Raw genomic sequence first — 24,085 nt, forward strand, 5'->3', positions numbered from 1 at the left:
AAACACCTGAAGTTAATCATTTGTATGTCCAAATCATCTCTGTAAACATACCTGATAAACTGTTTATGGTGAATTAACAGACAATGCAGAAGCATGATGTAGTGTGTAAATGACTAAAAGGCACTGTTAGAACTTGCAGCTCACAGGTGCTGAGAACAAACAAGTAATGTGGTGTTTATCCAGTTCATAGTTCATGCTTCTGGGGGAAAACTCACTTTCCCTGATCTTACTGGTATTTGACTGGAAAGATTTATTGCTAAAAGCATTTCAGCATCAATAACTGCACTTTGCAGAGATGAAGGGTATTGTGGCAATGTGATATTTCATTCTGCCTGTTTTTCAGCAATTTTTTGTTCATGGGATTTTTGAAATTATTACCTGCAGATCATTCTGTATCTATTTATTTTGTTTACTTTTCATTTCTCCTGTCGGTGGTGTCTTCTGGAATGGCGTTGTTGAATACATCAAGGCTTAGTATTTAATACACTTTTAACACCAGAGATAAGTGACTAAAAGGCATTGCTTTTAAAACCCAAGCGTACTGAGCTTGTTGCAGTGAGAAGCTGACAAGAGTGGTAATGCTGTGAGGGGGCATAGCCCCAGTAATATGTGATGCTAGTTCTCTGAGCAGCTGACACATTGCATTTTAATTAATGTTAAACAGAAATCATGGCTGTAGCAGTTGTGGACTTTGTAGACATCAGTTGCTCCAAACTGATCTTCTGTGGTGAGTCCATTTCTTCCAATTGGTTTCTCCCCACAGAAAGAGATTGATATGGGAGCTCTGTTAAAATCAACATGTGACACCTTCCTGAAGACTCTTGAAGAATGTATGCAGATTGCAAATACTGCCTTCACTTCTGAGTTATTGCATCAGACCCCACCTGGATCCCCACATTTACCGGTCCTCAGAACAAACAAGGTAATGGCCAGTATCCTCTTCTCTCAGTCTTGGCATGGATGCTAAGGAGCCCTTTTGTAAAGTAGCATTTGTAGAAGTAGGGAATGCATTTTTACCCGTATTATAACGAGTAGTCCCCTACTGGACATACTCTGCTATTTCTTGTGGTTTGCAAGTGAGGTAGGGCCATCTTTTAATAAGCAGTGACCAGTCTTTTAACTTTTAATTACAGGTGAAAGTTATTAAGCATTAACTTTCAGGGCCTGCTCCAGCTGCAGACAGTGGTGTTTCAAAATACGTTGACTGTATGGCAAGTTGTGGGAGCTCACAGCAATTTTTACTCTTCTAAGCTACTGCAGCATCGGAACTCTGGTAATAGGCCAACACTAGCTGATGAGCTTATCTTTTTAATGACAAGGGCGTTTTCTTGAATCTTGGGTCCACAACTACTTAAGCAAAACCGGAGCATCTCTGGCAAACAGCAATTTAAGGTGTATGTAGGAAGGCAGATACGTCACTGCATCTGGGAAGTGAGATTACCTCACCATACCTGGTATCTGGCCTCACGTTTCTTCTGTTTTCTCATAATTTTTTTCTTAAGTAAAGAAAACATCATTGCAAAGAAAACTCACTGCCTTGTTTCTTTTCCACATGCTGTATGGTGTCTCACTTGGCACTTGCTAGCTAGCTTCTGAAAGAAGTCTCCTGGTTTTCTTTTTTTTTTTTTTTTTTTGTTTCTTTTCAGTATTTTAATGGTGTAATGTAATGGTGTAATAATGTAGCACCTTTTTCACGTTTGTCTGTATACAGCCTCCAGGTCAGAGAATTAGTGAGCGTATGCGTAGCTTTTCAGCTTTTTTGCTGACTCCAACTTGTGTTTAATAAAATGTCAAGTGTGAGAAGCATGATACGGTCTTCTTGCTTTAAAGAATATTCTCCCTCTCCACTTATCTTACAGATAAAGCACTCTGTCTTGTCCAGTCACACCTCAATGGAAAGGTATAATAAAAGTCTTTACTGTAAATCTATTTCTAATCTGGTTTTGGTAGTGTCTGTTCTTTCCGTTTTTTTTACTCTAATGTTACTAGTACTGGATGGAGGCAGAATTATATTGCTCTGAGCTGTGTACTTGGAAGCAGACACAACAAAAGGGAGCTAGCACACCCCACTTCATCTCACTTCTTTATCAGCCCTTTCCCTTTTCTTTTTCTCAGCCACCCACTTGGTGACTTACTGGTCAGTCACCAGCTAGCTCTTTCCACTTCAGTTCTCTTTCCTGCATCTTAGGTTCCACTCCATAAGCTCATAAAATCATTGATGGAGAGCAGGCTATGATTTGTGGAGTAGGTGGCAAGGGTATATATTTTAAAGTACTAATGAGGGGATATTCTTTTAGCTACAATACCTGTCTGTGATTTTCTTTTTTTGTAATCAATTGTATTTTTTTTATTATGTCTCTCTTTAAAAAAGGTAATTGTAAATATATTCAAACTCTGTAAACTGAGGTTGAATTGTTAATCCTACTTGCTGCAAAGAGCTGCCTGGTTCCTTTTATTATTTTAGACCAGTTCTTTTGCTCAGAGCAGCCTGTGACAGCCTATAATTTCTGTCGACTATCTTTCTGTTATTTTTATTTGTGTGTTTTCACAGGAAAAAGCTTACCAAGCAATGTTTTATACACTAACCATTATTCTTTCCCTTTCTTCAGGCAGATGGAATTAAACCCCTGTGAAAATGGCTCTGTAAAAGCAGAAATCAACCATCAAGAGCAAACCCTTATTAAAAGTCTGGAATGTTTAAACCTGGAAACAAATGAGGGGAGCAGTGATGTTTCTGTTGAAGATCACATAACAGAGGATTTGGCAGGTAAATATATACACTGTCTTTTATCCAGAATCATTACTCTTTAAGTGTAAATGGAGGGAAGTGTAGTCTGCCTGTGAGAACGCTGATACCTTGCTTCCCAGGAGAGGGAATGTCAGTGTATTTTAGTCTGATATCTGCCCATTGCCAAGCCTTGCCAGCATAGCTCCTGCCCTTGTTGGTAGCTAACTTGGGACTGAAAGGGGAAGGAAATTAAAAATTCTTTTTTGGACAAGCAGAGGCTCCTCTAGGTGCTGATTGACATGCGTAACAATACAGCCTGGCAGAGCTTGGGCTCTTCTTGCACTGTGGACAGGCATATTTATTCCCAGAGGGTCCCCTCTGCTGGGAATGCTGGCACCTCTGCTAGTATGTAGGGCTGCATTGTCAGAAGGGGGACATTGAAGCTTTGTGTACTGTCTGGGAGGGGTTGACCTTGTAGTCCCTCTTGATTGCTCTGACAAATCTTTACGGAAAATTAACCCTTTTTCTGCAATTAAGAGTATACTAGAAAACACCTTATTTCTTCCATTACCTTAGCAATAGCATGAAACTTAGGTTTGTGTGTGACTTCAGTAAAACACTGTTGAACTAATTCAGTATAAAATTCCATCCAACCTAGCTATATTGTTAAGGGCTGCTGAACTTAATTTTGGTAAGTCTGTCCAGATAACGTATGATTTCCGCTTGACCTGTTGAATGGACTGTATCGTTCTTGAACAGTAGCTTTCTCTGCCTGGCTGTTATTCCAAAACATACATATGCAGTCAGTGAATCAGCTGAAGATTTTAACCCCAAGTTAATGAACATGGTGATTTTGCTTTTACTTGGGTTTTCTTGGGAGTTTTTCCCATTTCTGGTGTTGTGTTGTGTAGCATGGCAAGTCCCTGCAGAATAACATGCATCTGTCACCATTTAGCATAATACCTCAAGAACACAGTGCTAAAGAAAGGAGAGCAAACCAAGTCAGGTTGTTGGTATCATTTAGCTACTGAGGTTGTTCCTATGCAAAAAAGAGAAAAGCCTATTCCCTCTTGGGTACACATATTTTTGTTGTAGAGTTTTCCTGGCAGTATGGGATGGAGTAGGATGTGCAGTGCCATCTGTATGGGGTGGGCTGACCCAGCCAGCCTGGGGCTCCGTCTTGCCAATGGCTGTATTTGGCTGCTCCCTGTGAGCCCAGGAGCTCTGCCCTGTCTCAGATACTCTTCCCTCCCTCTCCCCTTTATTAAGAGCAGTCAATCTTTAAAAACACTCAAGCACTCAAGTCCCATAAGAAATTTCTGTTTGCCATTTAGGGCTTGCAGTGTTTGAGTTTGAAATTTCAGAGGACCCCAGGCTTTCTGCATAGCACTCCTGGGGAGTCACTGCAGACTTGGGCTGTTTCTCTACTCACCAGCCCATGTGTCTTGGTAAAGGACAGAGCAGTGACATCCCTCAAACTCTAGTTCCTTAGCAGAGTCCCTTTGCTTGTGAACGAGGCATGGTCAGTGATGGCTGAGGCCATTTTTTGCTGTGCTGAGGAGAATGGCTGAAGTCTCATTGCTGTTACTGGGCGCGAGTGGTTCTTTTTTTCACCTGGCACCAGGCTTATGCAGTGGTTCTGCAAGTAATAGGGACTGCTGCAAGCTTGCTTTCAGACTTCATTTGGAGGAATAGAGTTCCTTGCAGCTTGATCCCTTCAGACAGAAGCTCAGTTCCACTTCAGGTCTATAATCCTCACTGGCTCTTGAAAGTATTCCTTTCCTGGAGAGACAGGTTCCCTGGGAAATATTGGATGCTAGTTTGACAGTCTGGCAGCAAACTGTGTTGTAGCCATGGCTTGTACACTGCAGATGCTGTGAATATATCATTTTTGCTTCCTGACTTGTTCTCTGCAGTTCTCCATGAGGTCAGAAGGTCTTACCATGCATGGGATCTATAAGACACTGTCTTCCTTTGGAGGTGCTCGTGTAGCGCTCTGTTTATTTGAAACAGATGTGCTTGATCCCAAAGAAGAAATGAAGTAGACTACAGCAGGGAAGAGGCACCTGGATCTTCTTCTGGGAAACTTTAAAGATATTCCTACAAATCAGGGAGAACATAGCAGCCTTTGATATCATAGCAGTATCCATCTAAGTAGCCAGTTTACTTACTTATCAGAAGGAGCAAACAAGTCGCTATTATTCTTTTGCTTTTGAAAATGCACTATGCCACTTTATCAGCACTGAGGAAGTTACAGCCATCTGACAAGTAATCTTTCTTTCAAGGAGATGAGTCTACTCCCTGCTGCACCCAATCGTTTCTTCAATGCTCTCCTCTCGTAAGGCTGTCCTCGCTGAGGATGTGTGGGCTCACCTGCATTGGAGCCTGGTGCTTGGTCTGTCTGATTAAAAGAAATGGGGAGGGGACTGGTTGCAATGTGGTCTGAGCACCCAACAGACCTGTGGTGTGAGAGTCATGGTGCTGGCAGGGAAGCTTTCAAACTTGCATGATCCAGATATCCAAGTGCCTTCCTTCAAATAGAAAGCATCTTGATGAACAGGAATAACAATATGGGTATGTGGCTGTTTTCTTTTTCTATTTTTGTTTTTCTTCTGTTTCCTATAAATGTAAGGCATTAAAGAAGATGGAGAGAACAAGCTGCAAGCTGTAGAAAGCTGTGGTGCCCACAAGTTGCTGCAGTCCGAAACGAATTCTTTAAGTGGATTGTCTCTGTGTGAGGAAGACAGAAATGAAAATGATTCTCCTACCTTCTTCAGTGTCATGAGCAATAGGTAGTACAGATTTCAATTAAAAGGATTATTGAAACTTTGTTAAGCCTTTAATTGACTCATTTTTAAGACTTTTCTGTCTGCAAAGCTATATTTGCTGAGATTATTTAATAAGACTGCATACAGCACAGTAATTGAAGAAGATATCCTTTGTAGAATTAGCTGTACAGAGTGGAAGGTTTTTTCCTTGTTTGTAATTGCAGGCCTTGCTTGCAGACCCTCAAATGTGTATTTTCTGCAGTCATTTACTTTAACCTAGTGAAACAAAAGCCATGTTGGTGGTTCCATGTCTATAGATTTTACTTCTATGCAAGTGAAGTGGGCATGAAATGTAATTTTGCCTTTAGAAGTTGCACAAAAGCAGTTGTTAAGGTAACAATCTCTTCTGCTTGTCCTGGACACCAGGTTCAGTGATATTGAACTTCGGGAGGAGGAGGGCATACCAACAGAAGAGTTTCTGGAGTCATGTTATGCAATTGTGCCCGTTCTGGGTAAGCAGCTCCTTCTTTTCTTCTGGCTCCTTTTGACTGCTGCCAGCTATGAGAAAAGGTGGAGCCATTGGTTTGGAGAATTCATTTCTTTGCTAAAGTGATACAGTAGAAACAGTCCCTATCAGCAGAACCAACTTCACTGGTAGTGAAAGATGTTTCTTATTCCTTCGCTTTATAGAGGATCCACTCTCATTCAGATGGGACCCATGTATAAGCTGTCTAGAAATCTATGGGTCTATCTGGAACAGTGATTTCTTCCCCTCAAAAGAGCAGCATGGATGCCCTACGCATCCAGTACAGCTGACAGCACACCATCAGCTGTACTATCTATTTGATTTTTCCAGACTTCTACCTCCAGCCAGTGCAGCCCCCCACCTGCTTGACCTCTGCATCTAACAGTGGATGTGAGGTCCCTGTGAGCATGCACCCTTTTGAAGAGTTCCAAATTGTAGGTCGGTGTGTTTTAACACTTGTGCCAGCTGGGGTGGATTGGTTCTACACCAAAGACAGACTTCAGTTTATGTTGTTCATATAGTATTCTCCTGCCATTTAGAAGGGTTATTAAGAAAGTAAATGAAACTAATTGTTTCTAAGACATGAGGACTAGAAAAAGACACAAATTAAAAATATGGCCTTTTTTTTTTTTTTTGTTCTAGACAAGCTGGGACCAACTGTTTTTGCTCCTGTTAAAATGGATTTTGTAGGTAACATCAAGGTAACAGCTTATTTTTAGCACTGATTTTTTTTTTTTTTTTTTACTAAATATCTATTTTAGGCACTAAAGCTCATGAATCGTTGTTGTAGGAGTCAATACTGGAAGGCTATTTAATATTTGGTAATGTTACCATCTGTCAGATCAGAATTCTGAAATGTCCCTAATTCTGTTCCTACAGTATATGCTGTGTTTAAATCCAGTTGTTGTGTGCAAACTTATAAAATACTTGATTGACTGCCAGGTAAAACATCTGTTACACCTAATGAATATGACTTTGATTCTAAGCTGGATAGGTTGTACATCATGATGTGATGGTAGCAATATTGACTTTAGATGGTAAAACAAACGGAGGGGGAAAAAACCCCCACCCTTTCCTCAACCAAGTAGGAGGAAGTTACTGCATTCAGAAGCAGCTTCTCAGCAGGTCGGGGCAGACCCTGCAGCCTCAGTTCTTGTTCTGGAAGTTCTTCCAGCTCAAAGTCTGAAAAGGTTTGAAGTGCTGCTTGTGAGATAAGATGTATTCATAGTGAGACTTTTCATAGCTTTTCTTTCAAAAAAAAAAAAAAAAGAAAAGAAAAAGAAGAAAGAAAAGCAAAACCTATCTTCTGAGCGTGTGACAAGGAACATTGCATACATTCAGATTTGTTTGGTGCAAAGTAAGACAGGTATCCGCTTATCTTACTGAAGGTAGCCACTAAAAGACTGAAAATAGCAAGAGAGAAGAATGTTATTTAAAAAAGTAAAACCTTGAATGTTTATTGTCAAGTGATAGGCAACTGCTCCTTTAATGTAGAAGAAGAATCGGTTTATCTGCCCCTTATATATTTTCTCTCTTGTTTTTGTGAGGAGTTGTGTATAACAAATTTGGAAATACATTAAAAAGCTTAAGCATGCTGATGACTGCTAAGTGTAATTGAAAATTTGCAGCTTAGCAGTTGTCAGAAGGTAATCTTGCTTGTACTTGAAGTTCGAAGCAAATGGGACTTTGCTTGGAGAGCAGGGTGAGTTAGCTCCTTTCCACCAGTGTGGAGGATGCCATGTGAATCTAAAGCATTTTGTAAGACAGAAATGGTAGGTTCCATGTAAATCTTTGGCTGAGGTGCCTTTTTTCGGTTGTGTTAGCCAGATGGCTAGGCAGATGTGTCTGGGTTGGTGTCCGGGAAAGGCATGCCCCGTGTGGCAGGGCAGCGGTGCCATGGGGAGTGTGGGACTTGGTTGGGGATCTGTGGTATGCCTTTGCAGGGAAGAGTCCTGGCAAATAGGTGGTATTTACAGGATGGGTCACTGTTTGTTTTTAAAAGCCTAAAGCTTCGCCTCTTGGTTTTTTCTCCAGAAAATAAACCAGAAATTTATAACCAACAAAGAAGAGTTTGATACCCTTCAGAAGATAGTGCTCCATGAAGTGAATGCCGGTGTAGCACAAGTTAGAAACTCTGCTACGGAGGCTCTCCTGTGGCTGAAAAGGTAACGGCCTTGCTTCTACTTAAACTATGAACTGCTGAGGTGGATTGAGGGGCCTCTCACCAGTGCAAGCTTAGGTACATGGAGCAAACTGGTTATTTTCCACAGGCTCCATCAATCCAAACTGGCTAGTTTCAAGTTTAATGTGTCGTCTGTGGCTGTATCACTGCAACTTCGCCAAAACACCTAAAAAAGTGATCGCAGGCAACCTTTTTTCCCCATAAAAGTGAAATTACACTGGGTGACTGATCCTGCTGGGCCAGAACGTCAAGCAGGTGATTTCAAGCTGCAGCAGAAATGTTTTAGCAAAGTGTTTTTTCTTGGGCTAGGAGAGAGGTTGGAGGAGGTGGCTGCATTTTTTTAATTCAGGTTGAAAATGTCGCCTTAATTCTGAGTTTATGGCACTTCTGAATTGTATTACAACTTTGGGGGCTTTGTTATGCTTTGGGTTACTTTGTTATAAACATGGTTTCTTTTTATTTCGTGGGTTCATCCTGACAGAGGCTTAAAGTTCTTGAAAGGGTTTTTAACAGAAGTGAAGAATGGGGAAAAGAATATCCAAACAGCTCTGAGTAAGTGCCAGTTGCTTTATTCTTCATGTACTTCTGAATTTACATGCTTGGCTATTTTCCTCCTCCTTTAGAACCTGCTTTTTCTTTTCTTCAGTGACTAATGATGCAAGTAATCTCCAAGACATAACTTTTTTGAAAACTGCAGTTTTTGAAAATGGCCGTCTTCAGGCACATTACTAGATAACTGGTCAATGTTGATTTAATAGCAGATAAAGATTCCTTTAATTGGCATTTTTTCGGCAAGGAAGACAGTCACATCTTAGGGAAAAAAGTGCTTTGTCTCATTCCATTTTCTCTACTGGTTTGCAGCGAGAGTGCTCTCAAATTTATAGATGCTGTTGTGTTATTTTTTTAGTTCCTTGTGATATTGGCCATCACTCTTTGAAGTCACCTCTTTGCCAGTATGGCGGTGAATTGCTTGTATCAGGAAAGAAGGGTTTTTTTCCAAGTACACAATTTCTGACAGTCAGGCTGGTGCCCACAGCAAGCATAAAACAAAATACAAACCCCTCTTAGACTTAGGTTATTCTTGAGTAAGACCTTCTCTATGTCCATGCAGTCTAATGTTATGATAATCCTTCAAAACAGGTTTTTTTAAAGCTTTTTTTTTTTTTTTTAGTTTCTTTTAAATAGCTAAGCAGTCGTCCAATAGGATTAGTAAAAAGAAGTACTACACTGAAGTATGTAAGCAGGTCTTGGAAGTGAGACTGTAAATACACTGCTACCAGATGTGGATGTTAAACACCCCAGAAAGTCAAGGCACATATTTGACCTTCTGAGCGTGAAGGCTTCAGCACTGAATTACTTCTTGAATTGCTCTGCTTCCACAGCAGAGCCATGCTGCTGGTTTTTTTTTCTCACTTCTTCCTTCCCTTTCTCCCCCTGAAAAGCTCTTCCATATCTCTATCACCAGTGCAGCTTTGGTTTACTGTTACAGTTTCTTATTTAGGAGTTACTGTGCTATTTGAATCTCAAGTAAAGATGGGGTATACATTCTCTTTCTACAACCTCAAATATCAAGCTAATGAAATGAAAATAAAAAATGGAATATCCACCAGTTCTTATGATCTTCTGAGTAGCAAACAGCTTTCTAAAGGGATTTGTCTTTACTTGGGATTTAAATCTAAGCAAACTTTTCAACTTCTGGTGTTTTTAGTGTCCCCTATATTTGCTGACAAGGCAGAGAATAGACTTGTCAGTCCTGTTTGCTACACAATACTCTTTTTTTCTCCTTATTTTATTGCTCTTATTACTGTATGCTTTTCTCACAGATTCTCACTCCTACTGTAAAGTAGAAAAGCTGCATTTCCCAGTCATTAGACTGATAGATGAGGAGTACTTCATATTACAGCAAAACTTGTGGCTGTGTTTTACTGACTTTTTATACTCTTCCAATAATAACTGTCTGCAGTCTTTTGAGCAAATATCCTAAAGCAGCAAAACATAGAGGTTCTCTTTCTTCAAGGTGAACAGCTCAGGGAAAGTATAATACAATGTCAGATACTTAAAAATTCAGCTGAAGGATGAGGATATGAAATGATGACAAAGACTGGGAAAATATGGCTCAAAGATGTTTGGCTTTGTATATAGAAAGCTTTGTATATGAAAGTGGAGCTGTCTAGGAATGTAACAAGGGCCTTCATCAAAGGCTACACTCAGGGGCACTCACAATAGAGATCCTGAGGATTATTTTAATAAGGGGCCTGTGCTTTCTGTTCCAATGACCCTCGAAACTTGACCCTTAGATGTAAAGACAGAGTTCTTGGTCAATGCCTGAACTAACCACCTTGATTGAGGCTGACTAACGATCACTTTGCAGGATTGTTTGACCCTGTATATTATTTTCTCAGACTTGCACTGAACTGAGAACTAGATAGTAGAAGTGTTAGTCGCGAAGCACAGCTAGTCAAATAAAAATTATATTTGCCTTCCTGTCTGTTAGAACACTTACTTGCTGCCAGTGAGTTGAAGGAGATTTGACAGCAGAGCTGAAATGCCAGTGCAAAAATCCCAAATCTGTCATCTCGTTTCAGTCATAACTTTGGTCAGAAACAGTCATTATTTGCATCCAGTGGCAAGAATATATCCTTAAATAGTTGTTTCTAAGCTCTCTGTGTTCTCTAAGTTCTCTTTGTGATGCAGACTTAAAACTGCCATACATCTATCTCTTGATGAATTTTTGTTTTTTTCTTCCTTTAAGACAACGCTTATGGAAAGACATTACGGCAGCACCATGGCTGGGTTGTCCGCGGGGTCTTTGCAGTAAGTATTTATCTTGGTTGCTGATAGAGCTGGGAGTCTTGTTAATGTGGTCTTATGTTGTGTGTAATTAATAAACCATGTTAAAATTATAAGCATTAAAATGAATAGAATCCCTTGTCAAACCTTATTTTCTGGCTGAGGATTGTGGCTATCACTATATTCAGTATTGGGCTTTCAGGGTAGAACCTGCTTTCTGGAGCCAAAACAGACAGATCATGCTTGAATGCACATTTTTTTTTCATTGTGCGTTTTTAAGCATAGTCTTGCAGGACTATTAATTGAAGAAATGAGGGTTTGATGTTGCTTTTTTGAGGACTGCTCTCTCTTTGGATGTGAGCATCCAAGAAAGGTTAGTGCAGAGTGTGTCAGGGAGTTGAAGTAGAATATATTGGCTAGAGGAAATGGTTTATTTTTGTCCAGTCTGGCAGCTCCCCCTCGTGTCTGTCACTGGAAATTATCACTGAAATTGAAAAAAGAAGAGCCTCATAGAGGCGATCGTGACAGACTTTGACTGGGAGAAACAGAAATGTTGGGGAAGGCTTTCTAAGGACTGTCTTGAGAATGGGACTTCAATGTTGAAGTGTGTGACACTAGGGTTGGGAGCTCCCCTAACAAACTGTACTTTATTTGGGGTTTGTATTTAATTCACTTCCTAAAAATCAGACCTCTCTGAAGATGTCTCAAACTGGGGATCTACATAGAGATAATAAATATATATATATATTAGTCTCCCTGTCAGTTAAAAATCTTAACATATGCACATACGCATAAATACGTTAAAGCTATGCAATCTAAGTGCAAAGAGGGATGTCTTAGAATGTCTTAGAAGTTTTCATGGCTTTACTTTGATTTCTTTTCCTGTTCTGTTTTGCAAATCTAAAAGCTTTGGTTCCTCTCCCAGTTAGCTTTAAGGGCAGCTCCAACGTACGAAGACTTTGTGGCAGCTCTGTCTGTAGAGGAGTGTGATCCTCAGGAAGAAACATTTTACAAAGGAATGCAGAGGGACCTCAACATTTACTTGCCAGCCATGGAAAAGCAGCTAAATATCTTGGACACTCTCTATGAAGTACATGGTTTGGAGTCAGATGAGGTGGTATGACTACAGCAAGACCGTGTCTTAAAACTTCAGGGACTGTGTCTGTTAACAAAGATTTCTTTTGTTTTGGGTTTTTTTGGACATTGTTTCTGTTCATTGTATCTTTTCAGGTGGGAAGGGTGTTGTGACTGTTTTGGGGGAAGGGTATGTATGATTTTTTTTTTTTTTGTTTATTTTTTTTTGTTAATGCTTGTTTTGTGTTTAAATGCAGAGGTACTGTTTCTCTTTGGGTCATAACTATGTCGGTGATGAATGTTTTTGACTGTTTCCCTCCTGCCTGTGCATGTCCTCTTCTCTTCACCTTATAAAAGTAACAGAGCAGAATTTGGCCTTTGCTGCCGTACCTTAGGAGAGAGCCGCGTGTGGAGTGGAGCCGTTGGGACGTCAGCACGGTGCCCAGGCTGGTGCTGCTGGCTGTGGCTCTCCCATGCCCTGTGCCCACTCCCTGCGGTGGCATAGGAGGACAGAGGTAGTGAGAGTTATTGTTACCCTGGTAGCAGAAGAGAAGGGCAGCTAAATGCCAGCTTATAAGGTACATGGTGAGTTTGTCCCTTAATTTGGGTTGAAGCTTTTTAATGCAGCAGCTCTCCAAATATTACAGCGATCTTCAGCACAGGCGTATGTGGCTGGTGGTCTGCGCTTCCCCAGGAATCAGCCTTTGAAACTAGGTGTCATGTTCCCTGACCAGCTCCCAGTATGTACCATGTTCCTCCCTCTCAGCTCCTGCCAGTAGATCACAAGAAATTTGCTGGCACAGACTGGCAGAGCCCAGCCAATTTCAACAGTGCTTTACACAAGTAATCGAAAATCATGTCCATCATCCTCGTTTATGAAGGTTTTGGTGGGTTTTTCTATTTTGGGTTTAGGGTTTTCTTAAATTCACACAAAAACGTAATACTTGCTTTTAAATTGAATACAGGTAGCAGTTTAAAAAGCAGATTTCATTAAAATCCTTCCTAGGCTGCCATTATGGGCAGAGACTTCATGAATGTGGACATGAAATGAGTAGAGCATAGGGGAAGCTAGAATTTGTCACGGAGCCATTACACATCAGGCTAATTACAAACCTTAAAATCTAAAATTATGTAAGAAGTGACTGGAAATTAAGAAAGTAAGATTTGCCCTCTTTCCCATCTTGCTGATACAGATAAAAATGTGCTCCTTAACACTGCTGCTGTTAAAAATAATAAAGAAGTCCTTTTAGCTAGCGATACAGTTAAGGACAAAATTCCTAGTTGTGTCGATGACTAGGAGGCTGTCTGTGAATTATTGACTGCCCATTCAAGGCATAAGCGGGTCTCTCAGTGGTGACTTAGGGCTTCAGATGGCTTTGTGCAAAGAGCTGAGTTTAAATCACGTGCAGGAGGAGAGAAGACTGTGCTAATGAGGCACTTAGAATTAGTAAATCTTCATAAATATAGAAGTCAGTGTTGCCATACTCACAAAAGCAGTACTGGCTTTTGCTAGGCTAAAAACCATGCTGTCGATAAAGTGAATGTACTGCAGGCCTGCTGCCCCGCATCGCTCTGTGATGGGAGCCTCTCTGCACACCGAATACTTGATCCTTTCTAAAGAGCCTAGCATTGTGAGCTTTAAGAAAAGCATATGATGCTTGAAGAAAAGACCAAATGTCACACTTCGTGTATACAGCAAGGTACCAGGACTCTAATTAGGCATTTAAACAGTTGTCCTGTCATCTTCTCTGAGTTGTGCCTATCAGTAGTTCCTGCACACTCCAAGAGGAATGAGAAGGTTGTGGGGGTTTTAGTTTTTTGGGGTTTCTTAATTTAAGTAGTATATATTTATGTTTGAGTACAAAGTCAAAACTTTTGACCAAAGCTCCATTCAATAATTTCACTACTTGCAGTGCTAAGAATGAAGCAGAGAGCCTTTGGGATTTGGCTGTCTGCTTCTTGTAAGCATGAACGCAAAGAAACCACCCCTGTAGTAGAACAACCAACTCTCAACCCTGACTTGGTTTCCTCAAGGTTTTCAGCTGTTATGTGGGAAACTGCTGTAATAGTTTTTAGCTGAATGCTCTGGGAAGGCAATGGAGACCACATTTCCACAGAATATCAGCTGGGGTATGGGGAGAGCAGGAAGAGATCCCTCTTCTCTAGAAATTAACTGTCCGATCATGAAGAAAATTGACTTCCCTTTTTGCTCTAAGGTTTTCCAGTAGCAGGAAAGTGTATTCAGCACTTAGTCTTGGAGGTATTTGGGGGTTTTCCATTTGTTTTGTTAGGTTTTGTTTTGTTTTTTAACTAGCAGAGAACCACTGGTTTGTTAGTAGTGCATCAGATCCAATGTTTGATAGAGTAAGTCAGGAAGCTTTATTTCGTAGGCAGAGAACTTAACAGCTTCATTGGGCCATTAGCTTCAGCAATTATTAACTTCTACCACTCTTCTTTCTTCTAACAAAGAGAGAGTGGTCCACATTGCATATCCTCTAATCAGCATGACATCCTGCCTTGGAGCGGGCTTTCTTGTCTTGCTCTTCTGTGTAAAGTTGGTCTTTCTGAACTCTGGAATTGGTGCTTGAGAACATTCTTAGGAGACTGTGGCTTCAGGGGACCCCTTTGTGCTTGTTGTTAAACAGGGTACTTGTAGAGAAGGAATTGAGCAAAGTCTCCTTGCCTTCAAAACTTGTATTTCACCATGCACTGCTCTTGCAGGGCATTGAGCACTTCTAAGACTTAGGAATGCCGTATTTCCAGTCAAACCACCACTGAGGAAGAAACCCATGCAGCATGTTGCAGAGCTGAACTCCAAGTTATACCCCTAAGGATGCAATAGACCAGATGACAAAGTGGAAGCAAACACGCTGTGGGACAATTCACTTCTTTCTTTTCCTGTGATGTCAGTGTGGCAAGCAGAGAGGATTGCTTTTGATTTTAATAGTTGTAGAGAGCAAGCAACTAACTTTTGGCCTTCAAATTTAGAATTGGAGAGAAGAAGGTCAGTGTTTTCTGTTTGATTTGTTTGGTTTGTTGATTGGTTAGGGTTGTTTGGGGTTTTGAAAACACCTGGTATTTATGAACAACTGACCTGCATACTGATAGAGGTCCATGTGACTCTCAGATAACAGCACCCTTGCTCTGTATACTTTACATGAACTGCTTTGGTTTCTTAAACTGCACTAGTCTAAAGTTTTTGCGTCCCTTTCCTTTAGAAATGCTTTTGGCTGTTTCCTTCAATGTCTAACAGTTGCATATTCTCAGGGATTTTACTTAGCCATGGCAAAATAAGAGTAATCGCAGCCTTACCCTAGGGCAGTAAGGCTGCTTTTTGTGAAATTAGTATAGCTGAGCGTAGAACTCTGATACAGCATATGACACTGACAGTGTCTATCCAGTGTGCATCCTTGCTGAGACATGGTAAATCCCAAAGCAATCTGATAGAAGTGCTATCTAGTACTAAATAATGGCAGTCAGCATATTTGAATAGAGATTATACCCACATCTTTGTAATATAGTGCCATTGGCATTAGAGCAGAGCTCTCAAATAATTTCAGTCGAGTTCTGCTTAGCAATGGGAGGCTTTTATTTATTTTATTTATTTTTTTGTTATTTTTTAAAAATAAACTATGTTCTGGAGCCCCCTCTGCTATTTTAAGACACCATACTCAGTTGCATATTGAAGTTCTGTGACATTACAAATGTAGAATATGAACTGGATACTCAAGTGCTTTAGTGTAAACTTAAGGAGTCATTGAAACATCCCATCTTGACACTGTTGTAATATGGGTCTCCCTTTAACAGATGCACTTAAAGTTAAGGGCCATATACCTTCACTTACAAGCTTTATGTAAAGCGTCATCAAGATTTAGGTTACAGCTGTTTGTTTTAAAAATGTTTCATAGTGCGAAAAGTGTCACTTGGTTGGCTGAATGTATAAAAAGTATGCCCAAAATGTGCTCCAGTTGTTTGCAGCATGCTTTGGCAAAGGGGTGCGGACCATTACAGAAAACAGTGTTACTATGTCCATATGTTGGACCTTCTTTTCATTATCACTTCACATTTTGTGAAAAACTTTAGGGGACCTTAAACTGCCTTTCAGACACCAAAAAAGATCAGTAGCCTGTCCCTACCTGGCTATCTTTCCCTCTTCCCCCATCTGGTCACCACCCCTTCCTGTCCTTCCATTGTCATCTGCTTTGCTACCAGAGCTGTTGCTGTCAGGTGGAAGCATCTCTCCATAAGAGCAAAGCAAGAAGTTTTGTAAGTGATACAAATGTAAATGTGGAAAATCAGGCCTGAATTCTTTGGCAGACAGTCAGATGGAGGATGTGCTGCTTTTCTCTGAAGTTTCTCCCTGGTTTGGCGTATTTTGCCAGGAAAAGCACACTGCTTTGAACTTTTAATTTCACCAATGAAATTTAAATTGGGACACTTCAGACTTGGCAGTTCTACCTATTACAAGTGAAAGCACAGGGATTTTTTTTTTTTTAATTGACTTATTTCTTTTCTCTTGCCTGTGTAGTACAGATAAAACAAAAGGAGAACAGGGTGGAAATGACTGAATTCGTGCCTCTTTGCTACATTCTGTAGCCCCTTGGTGAACAAACCCTGCAAACTACTGCATGCTCCAAGCAATATAAAATCACCCTTGTTGCGGAAGGGGTATCATAGCGCACTTACTGGTTCTGAGCAAGCCCAGGCAGTAGCTGATCCTGCTCACAATTCATACGAGGATTTAAGCACTTGCTTTGAAGTTAGAACATAGGCGTATGCTTCACTTAAACACACGTGCACTCTCCCACTGGCATGCAGTTCTTCAAAATGTGGTCTTTGACTATCATTTTTAATATCCCTTTCTTGGTATAGGATTTCTCCCCTCAGATACTCCAAATGTGCTAGAGGTGGATTTTATTTTTCTTTTAATATATTAAACTTCCTTGGTTTTATATCCTGATTTCTGCTTAACACTAAGTTTGTTAACTTTATTTTGCATTGCAGCATTTAGGGGGTCCAAAACTTATCAATTCCTTTATTTAAAGCCATCTTGAAAGTTTGAGATTTATGTCTACTTGAAGCTAAACAAGTAAATTGCATTCCAGAATATGGTGACTAAACTGAAAACCAAAGCAGCTTGCTTTTGTGGTTTCCTTTCCTATTTTCTTTTTTCAAGCCAATTTTGGGCATACATTTTACCAATGTCAAGCTGAACTTGCTGCAAGCCTTGCTTATACGTGCTAAAATACATTACATACATACCGAAATACATTTAAAGATGAAGAGAAGGTATATTGCCTCACACTTTAAATTTACTTAATTCTAAGGGCTTGTTCATGCCCCCCAAATCACCTCTTCCAGTGTAAGCATTGCACAGATTGTGCTATCATAAGCAGTTCAGTCCAAAATACTTTGGAGTTTCCAGTCTGCACCATCTCTCAAATCATACAGCATCTGTCTCTTCTTTTGGAGCATTGTTAAGACCTTTGTCAGACTTTTATATTATTTCATTATAATTAACTTATTTAAAATAAGCATGTTTTAAAATCTTGCTTTCTCCTTGCATGGATTTTGTTCCTTTTATTATGATAGAGGTCCTAAAGTGCTCTTCAGGACTGCATCTGTTCTAGGTACTGTGTGAACAGTCAAAAACAGTGTGTTTTTGGTTCACAGAAACTACCTGTATGTATCTTTGTACGAAGAATGTTAACACACATGGAGCCTGTTTTGATTACGAGAATAAAAGCTGTGTCTGGCATATGGTTGTGGGTCCTTGGCCAGTGTAAATATGTGAAGGCTGTAGTTACGAAAGCCAGTGTGAGAGGAATTAGAATTTTAAAATTGCATGTATTAATTGACCTTCTTTTGCCTGGACTTGAATCTCTTCTGTAGAGATTTCAAAGACTTCAGAAACTCCTCCTTGGTCATCTGGAGATGCAGATGAAGACTAGTGCTCCGTAATGAATGTGAGTGTAACATCTCCCTTGCCCTCTCCCCGCCTTTTCTTTCTCTCTTTCTCTCTGTGTATAAACACAGCATGGACCTGAGAGCAAGTCTGTGATACCCAAATGTCAATCTCTAGCAAGGGCAAGTCCCTCTGTTAAATGGCAACATCCAGGCAGAGATCGGTGAAGTGGCGGAGGCATTTTCTCAGCTGGAGAAGAGAGACGAGACTGAGCCCCTGCCTGTGCCTAACCAGCCCTGTGGCAGGGGGAGGATGCACGTATCCTGTTGCAGCACCAGCAGCACTGCTCAGCTAAAGCTGGTTGTCTCCTGTGCGATACAGGAGACTCTGAACCCTTCCAATTGCAGCAGGCCCCAGAGCATCAGCTCTGCAAAGGCTGAGAGCTGCATTTCCTTCAGCAAGGGCTGAGCTCTGGCAGGAGCCCCGAACTCGGCATCCTCTGTCTCACCTGCTGGGGCTGAGCTGGTGGATAGCTGGCACCTCAGTGAGGGACGAATAGTTTAGAAGGCCTTCCAGGGCAGAGATCACATCCCTCTTTCACTGCTTCAGGGTTTTGTTCATCCTTTCTCCTTCCTAAGGAAATGAGCAGGTTATCAGTGGTGAGACCCTGGCAGTTCCAGCTAAATAACAACAGTCGTGTCACTAATGCTTTCAGCAGTCTCCCTAAGACACTGTCTTGGCTCTGTTCCATGGGCATGTGGAAATAACTTGGCACATGGGTGAGCCTGGGTGCCACTGGCATGAGCTGTCATTGCAGCCATGGCGCAGGTGGCTTTGGTGGCTCTCCTGAGGCGTCAGCTGTGCCACAACAAGCCACTGCGCCCAGTCCACTGCGTTACCTGGCAGCTCGTCCGAAGCCATGCTGTTACATGGCACGGTTAGATGGGGCTGCTGCTGGGGCAGAGCTCGGTGCTACACAGAGCTGGCACCTCTGGTGCTGCTGTCTATACTGTGTTATGCTGTGCTAGACAACTGTAGCTCTGCGCACCAAAACGAAGGGGATGTATGCAGACAGACATTGAAAGCAGTACAGAGTCTATCAAAACTTCACTCGTGTGCAGCATTATAATGAACTGTTTTCCTTTTCTTGTTTGAAATCACATGGTGCTGTTGTAGCAGAAAGATGAGGTTTCAGCTTTCCATCCAGGCACGCAATAAACAAATTGAACAGATGTCCATTGTCAACAGAGAAGTAGTGACTTGCAACTTGCTATAGCCATGCAGACCAACTTCTTTCCATTGGTATTTTTGGACCAGAGGAGGACAAGGGAAGTGATGGGCTCCATCATGCATCATAGTATCTGCAGACCTTCCCCATAGCTGTCAGTACTTTGGCAAAACCCACAATCTAATGCCTTGAAGCCCAGCTTCTCACCATGAGCTGCAGTATCGATTTGCCAGCCAGTACTGCAGTGTCCTATTTTACAGCTGAAACGTGTCCACAGGTAAAGGAGAGCAGAACGTGGTGGCTGTGCCCAGGAGGTCTGCAGCTGTGCAGAAGGACCGTCTGCCAGTGTCAGTCATTAGTCAGCTCTGTAAAATGCTCTGCTCTCCTCAACAGCTGAACACGGACCAGCAGCGCTGCACAGACTAAGAGAAATCCTGTGCACAAAAAGATACCTCCCAGGCAAGTGTCTCCTCACTACAACATCCACTAGTTAAAAAACCCAGATCTGTTGCCATTACAGGATCCCAGATGAACTGCAGAAAGAACCCCAGCTAAAGCTTTGACAGAGTTTGTGATGTTTCTTAGTAAAGGTCACGGGCTGTGATAGTGGCTGCTAAATTCCTGTCCCCACAGGAAGCTAGATCCATGGTTCAAAATAAAAAATGGTGTGCTGAACGTGTAGGGTTCATAGGAACACACAGGTGCTGCTGTTAAAACAGGAGGCTCAAAGAGGACACATTAAAGACTCAGCAATGACCAAAATATCAGTAAATATTTTTTCTTAGGGTTCCTGAACATGGAAAAAGACTATGTTTTCTGAATTTAAGGGGAAAAGGCAATGCAAGCTCACAGCACCAAAGCTTTGACGAATGCAACCAGGCAGAGTGAAACCTTTACTGGGCTGGTTTCTTTTTAGTCCAGCTGGAAACCCTGTTATGCTGGGGACAGCGTGGGGCTGCCGTGCAGTTTTGCTGCCCTATAGGAAATATAAAGCTATTGAGATGCAGAATATGGGACCATAATTCAGTGCTACAGCCTGGATGGAGCACAGGTTCTGAACACCAGTTTAATGTGTTTATGCAAAGCTGTTCCCTGAATAGGAATCATGAGGAGAAAAGTTTTCTTTATCTTTTGAGGACTGGTAGACTAAGTGTCAAGCAGATGTACTGGGACTGAGAAAAGGAAGTGCAGGATGTACTACAGTACGTCAGACACTTTCAGACATTGGTGCAACCAAGCTAAGTGTCTGTCCATCTGGAAGATTTCATCCAAGATGGTACCATGTATTTTTTCCTAATATTTCAATACATTGACCCAAATATATTTCTTAATTAACATATATTTATTCCCCTCCTTCTGTGTCTAACACAGATTTTAGATTTGTTTCTTGTGTGTTATCATTAAAAAAACACATCAGCCTGAGAAAGCTTCAAGCTTCCCTTCCCTGCCCCATGAGGAGGTGGTTCCCAGCGAAGCTGCAGTAACGGCAGTGCAGGCTCAACCCCCAACGTTGAGGATTAGGGAGAAAAGCTTTTCCAAGTTTTGTTGTGTTCTTGCATTGCCCTAACCTTCACCTTTTACCAGCCGGTATTACTTTGCTGGTGTTCTGGCTTGCAAGGTCTGGTAAAATTTCTCCAGGATCTTTGACTGCTTACCCACCGCTTTAGCAAGGCGTCACCATTAGTGCAGGAGTTTCGCCTGCAGCAGGAGGTGCTGAAATTGGTGATAGTTGTGTCCTTCCAGAGCTGTCAGTCAAGGAGTCACTGAGATGCTGCTTCCCTGTCAGGGCCCCCAACAGGTCCTGGTGCCAACCAGTGGCATTTGGCAGCTTCCTAAGTAGGTACCTCACTGCTTTCAGCAACATGCAGTGATGTGTGGCCTGTGCAAAGTCCTGCAGCAATGCCAAAAAGAGAACAGGTCACTGCTTTCTCAAAATCAAACAGATCTGAGACTTCAAATGCATTTGCATCTATTTGTCTTCATACCAGGGCTCCTGCTCCAGCTATGGCTTTCCGCCAAAATAATTTCCAATCAATTTAGCATCTGTTTCCAGTGTTGGTATCGCCAGCTCATCTGTAGTCTTCAGAGACAGACGTGCCTCACATAGTTTCCTATAGCTCATAGTTTTCCACTTGCTTTCTTGCTTAGCAGCTGGCACCCAACCTCCTTCCTGCAAGCGAGAGGAAGCTGTGTGCCGCGCAGCCTCTGCCGTGTTGCCACCGCTCGCCTACCCCGCTTTCTCCCTAACGTCACATTTGAGCCGCGGTCTCAGGTATTCAACACTCGCTGAGCCCAAGGCTCCATGTCCCACGCATCGAGCAGCAACCAGCCTTCCCCAAAACAGCAAAACGAGGAGGTTTGCCCCACAGGCAGGACACACCTGCACGTGCAGTGGGGTGCTGCGGATGTCTCTGTGAAACCCGTGCCCCTCCGGGCACTGTGGGGGCTGGGAGAGCTTTCTTGCCAAAACCACGGTGGGAGACTGTCCTGGTTTCAGCTGGGATAGAGTTAACTGTCTTCCTAGTAGCTGGTACAGTGCTATGTTCTGAGTTCAGTATGAGAAGAATGTTGATAACACTGATGTTTTCAGTTGTTGCTAAGTAGTGTTTAGTCTAAAGTCAAGGATTTTTCAGCTTCTCATGCCCAGCCAACAAGAAGGCTGGAGGGGCACAAGAAGTTGGCACAGGACACAGCCAGGGCAGCTGACCCAAAGTGGCCAACGGGGTATTCCATACCATGGGACGTCACGTCTAGTATAGGAACTGGGGGGAGTGGGGGCAGGGGGATGGACGCTCAGGGACTAACTGGGTGTCGATTGGCGGGTGGTGAGCAATTGCACTGCCCATCATTTGTATATTCCAATCCTTTTATTACTACTGTTGTCATTTTGCTACTGTTATCATTATCATTATTAGTTTCTTCTTTTCTGTTCTATTAAACTGTTCTTATCTCAACCCATGAGTTTTGCTTCTTTTCCCGATTTTCTCCCCCATCCCACTGGGGGGGGGAGTGAGTGAGCGGCTGCATGGTGTTTAATTGCTGTCTGGGGTTAAACCACAACAGAGACCCTCGTCAAGAGCAAGAGGCACGCTCTTCCACGCAGAGCTTTGTTCTACTGCCCCTGGCCCTCATGTTGAGGCACCGCCAGTCCTGCCTCAGCAGATGCACCAGCCAGGCACGGGGACCTTCTTGCAGGCACTTGTCTGTAAGGAGTCGTCCCCTTGTCGGGGACACGCTGAATGTCCCAGTCACACAGTGGATCTGCAGGAGGTAGAAATAAACGGACGCCTGTAAAGTTGAAAGCAGACGACGTTTATTGCTAACACACACACATATTTATAATCACATATTCTGCAAAGTCACTGTACACGTGCACAAGCATAAAATATGATTGATTATATCAACTCTGTAAACACGCATAAACATAGGACATAATTGGTTATACTAACTAAAACATGCAAAACTTGTCTCAGTCTAATTGGTCAAGATAAACTGCTGAATTCAGGTTCTTTGTGCCAAGTTCCCTTTATCGTGGAATGCGCACCTGTGTTTTTCTAATTGGCATCTTTCTTTTTTTGTCTTCTTGTTTATTCTGTTTGAGGTCTTCTAAAGGCATCTGGAATGCTCTTGTGATCATTAGCTAAATATGTGTCCACAATTCCCCCTTTTTTGTTTTTCGTCAATTAACACCTGCTGTATTGCCCTTTGCAAAGATCTATGAACACAATTAATTAAACACAGTAAAAGCAACATTATACCTAATAAAATACATAAGAATAAAAGAAACCCCGATTTTTAACAAAGATACAAACCAACTCCTAAGTGCCCATCCTGCAGCTAAATGCTCTAAGCCAAAATGACAGCTTTCTTAATTGTGTTAAAGCTCTTGAAGCTCCTTCTTGCCTCTGCAGTTCTGTTATCTTGTTTATTAATTGCTTCACTGTCCAAGTTCCTTATGTCTGTTGTTTTTCTGGTGGTTCAAAGTCCATTCATACTGCAGCTGTCATGTACTCTGGCCCACTCATGCTAACTGCGGCCTACTTATGCTAACTAAATAATCAGGCTCAAAGAAATGTCCCCCATTTTCCATGAAATCTCCCACAATTCCCCCCCTTTTTTTTTTGTGCAAGCCAAGTTACACGAAATGCTTTTGCAATCATACGTTCAACTATTTTTATGATACATGGTAGAATCATTACAACTGCTAATATTACAATTAAAATAACTAAGCCATGCATAAGCAAATCTTTCAACCATCCTGTAATTCCCAAACTTGCTAGCCATCCACTTAACGCTGTGTCAGTTATCATGAGCCTTCTACTCTGAATCATGTTGATATCGGGTGTTAGTAACGTAAGTCGTTCGAGGCTACATGGCCTCCTGTTAAGTTTCGCTGGAATTTCCCCCCACGCTCTATTCCCACAAATTAAAAACATCCCCGCAGGTAAAGCAGCTGGAATAGAAAAAAGAGCATGATATTCTGGAATAGATATAGTTACACCAAGCTGTAGCATTTCTATATACAGGCAAAATAGCATTTACATTCTGACCCTTTCGAGTGGTGTTATAGGTGTAGTTAAACATCACATAGGCATTCACGATGACTGATCCTAACAACTCTAACTCTTGAGGTTCTTGCATTACTTGAGGCAGGTGTGCATACACACCGTCCCAATTATCGACACAGGATTGTGGGTTATTACAAAGGGAAAATTCAGGCATTGGATCTGGCCAGGTGTCTAGAGGTAACCCCTCCAAACAGGTAGAAAAAGGATTTTCAGAGGTAGTGACAGAAAGACATATAGCTTCTTGATGCATTATGTTCGCCAAAGTTACCCATACATTCTGTTTTGGTTGTTGGATCATCCATTCTTCACTTATGTG

The 24,085-nt window shown here is 41.8% G+C and overlaps 1 protein-coding gene across 2 annotated transcripts in view; it reads left to right on the forward strand.

The window, feature by feature from the left end:
• PLEKHA8 (pleckstrin homology domain containing A8) overlaps positions 1-22,247 on the forward strand; it is a 37,958-nt gene extending 15,711 nt beyond the window's left edge. The window contains exons 5-15 of one of the 2 annotated variants that reach the window (XM_075051655.1): positions 764-922; positions 1,860-1,900; positions 2,610-2,767; positions 3,387-3,419; positions 5,361-5,520; positions 5,923-6,008; positions 6,665-6,723; positions 8,057-8,187; positions 8,686-8,756; positions 10,957-11,018; positions 11,920-22,247. In XM_075051655.1, the coding sequence (XP_074907756.1) occupies positions 764-922; positions 1,860-1,900; positions 2,610-2,767; positions 3,387-3,419; positions 5,361-5,520; positions 5,923-6,008; positions 6,665-6,723; positions 8,057-8,187; positions 8,686-8,756; positions 10,957-11,018; positions 11,920-12,117 (1,158 nt within the window). In that variant the 3' untranslated portion in view covers positions 12,118-22,247. The remainder of the gene's footprint in view (positions 1-763; positions 923-1,859; positions 1,901-2,609; positions 2,768-3,386; positions 3,420-5,360; positions 5,521-5,922; positions 6,009-6,664; positions 6,724-8,056; positions 8,188-8,685; positions 8,757-10,956; positions 11,019-11,919) is intronic. The other variant, XM_075051664.1, reaches the window with a different exon arrangement.
• Positions 22,248-24,085: the final 1,838 nt, after the last annotated feature.

The sequence above is a fragment of the Buteo buteo genome, chromosome 2 (genome assembly GCF_964188355.1).
Source record: "Buteo buteo chromosome 2, bButBut1.hap1.1, whole genome shotgun sequence".
Lineage (NCBI taxonomy): Eukaryota > Metazoa > Chordata > Aves > Accipitriformes > Accipitridae > Buteo > Buteo buteo.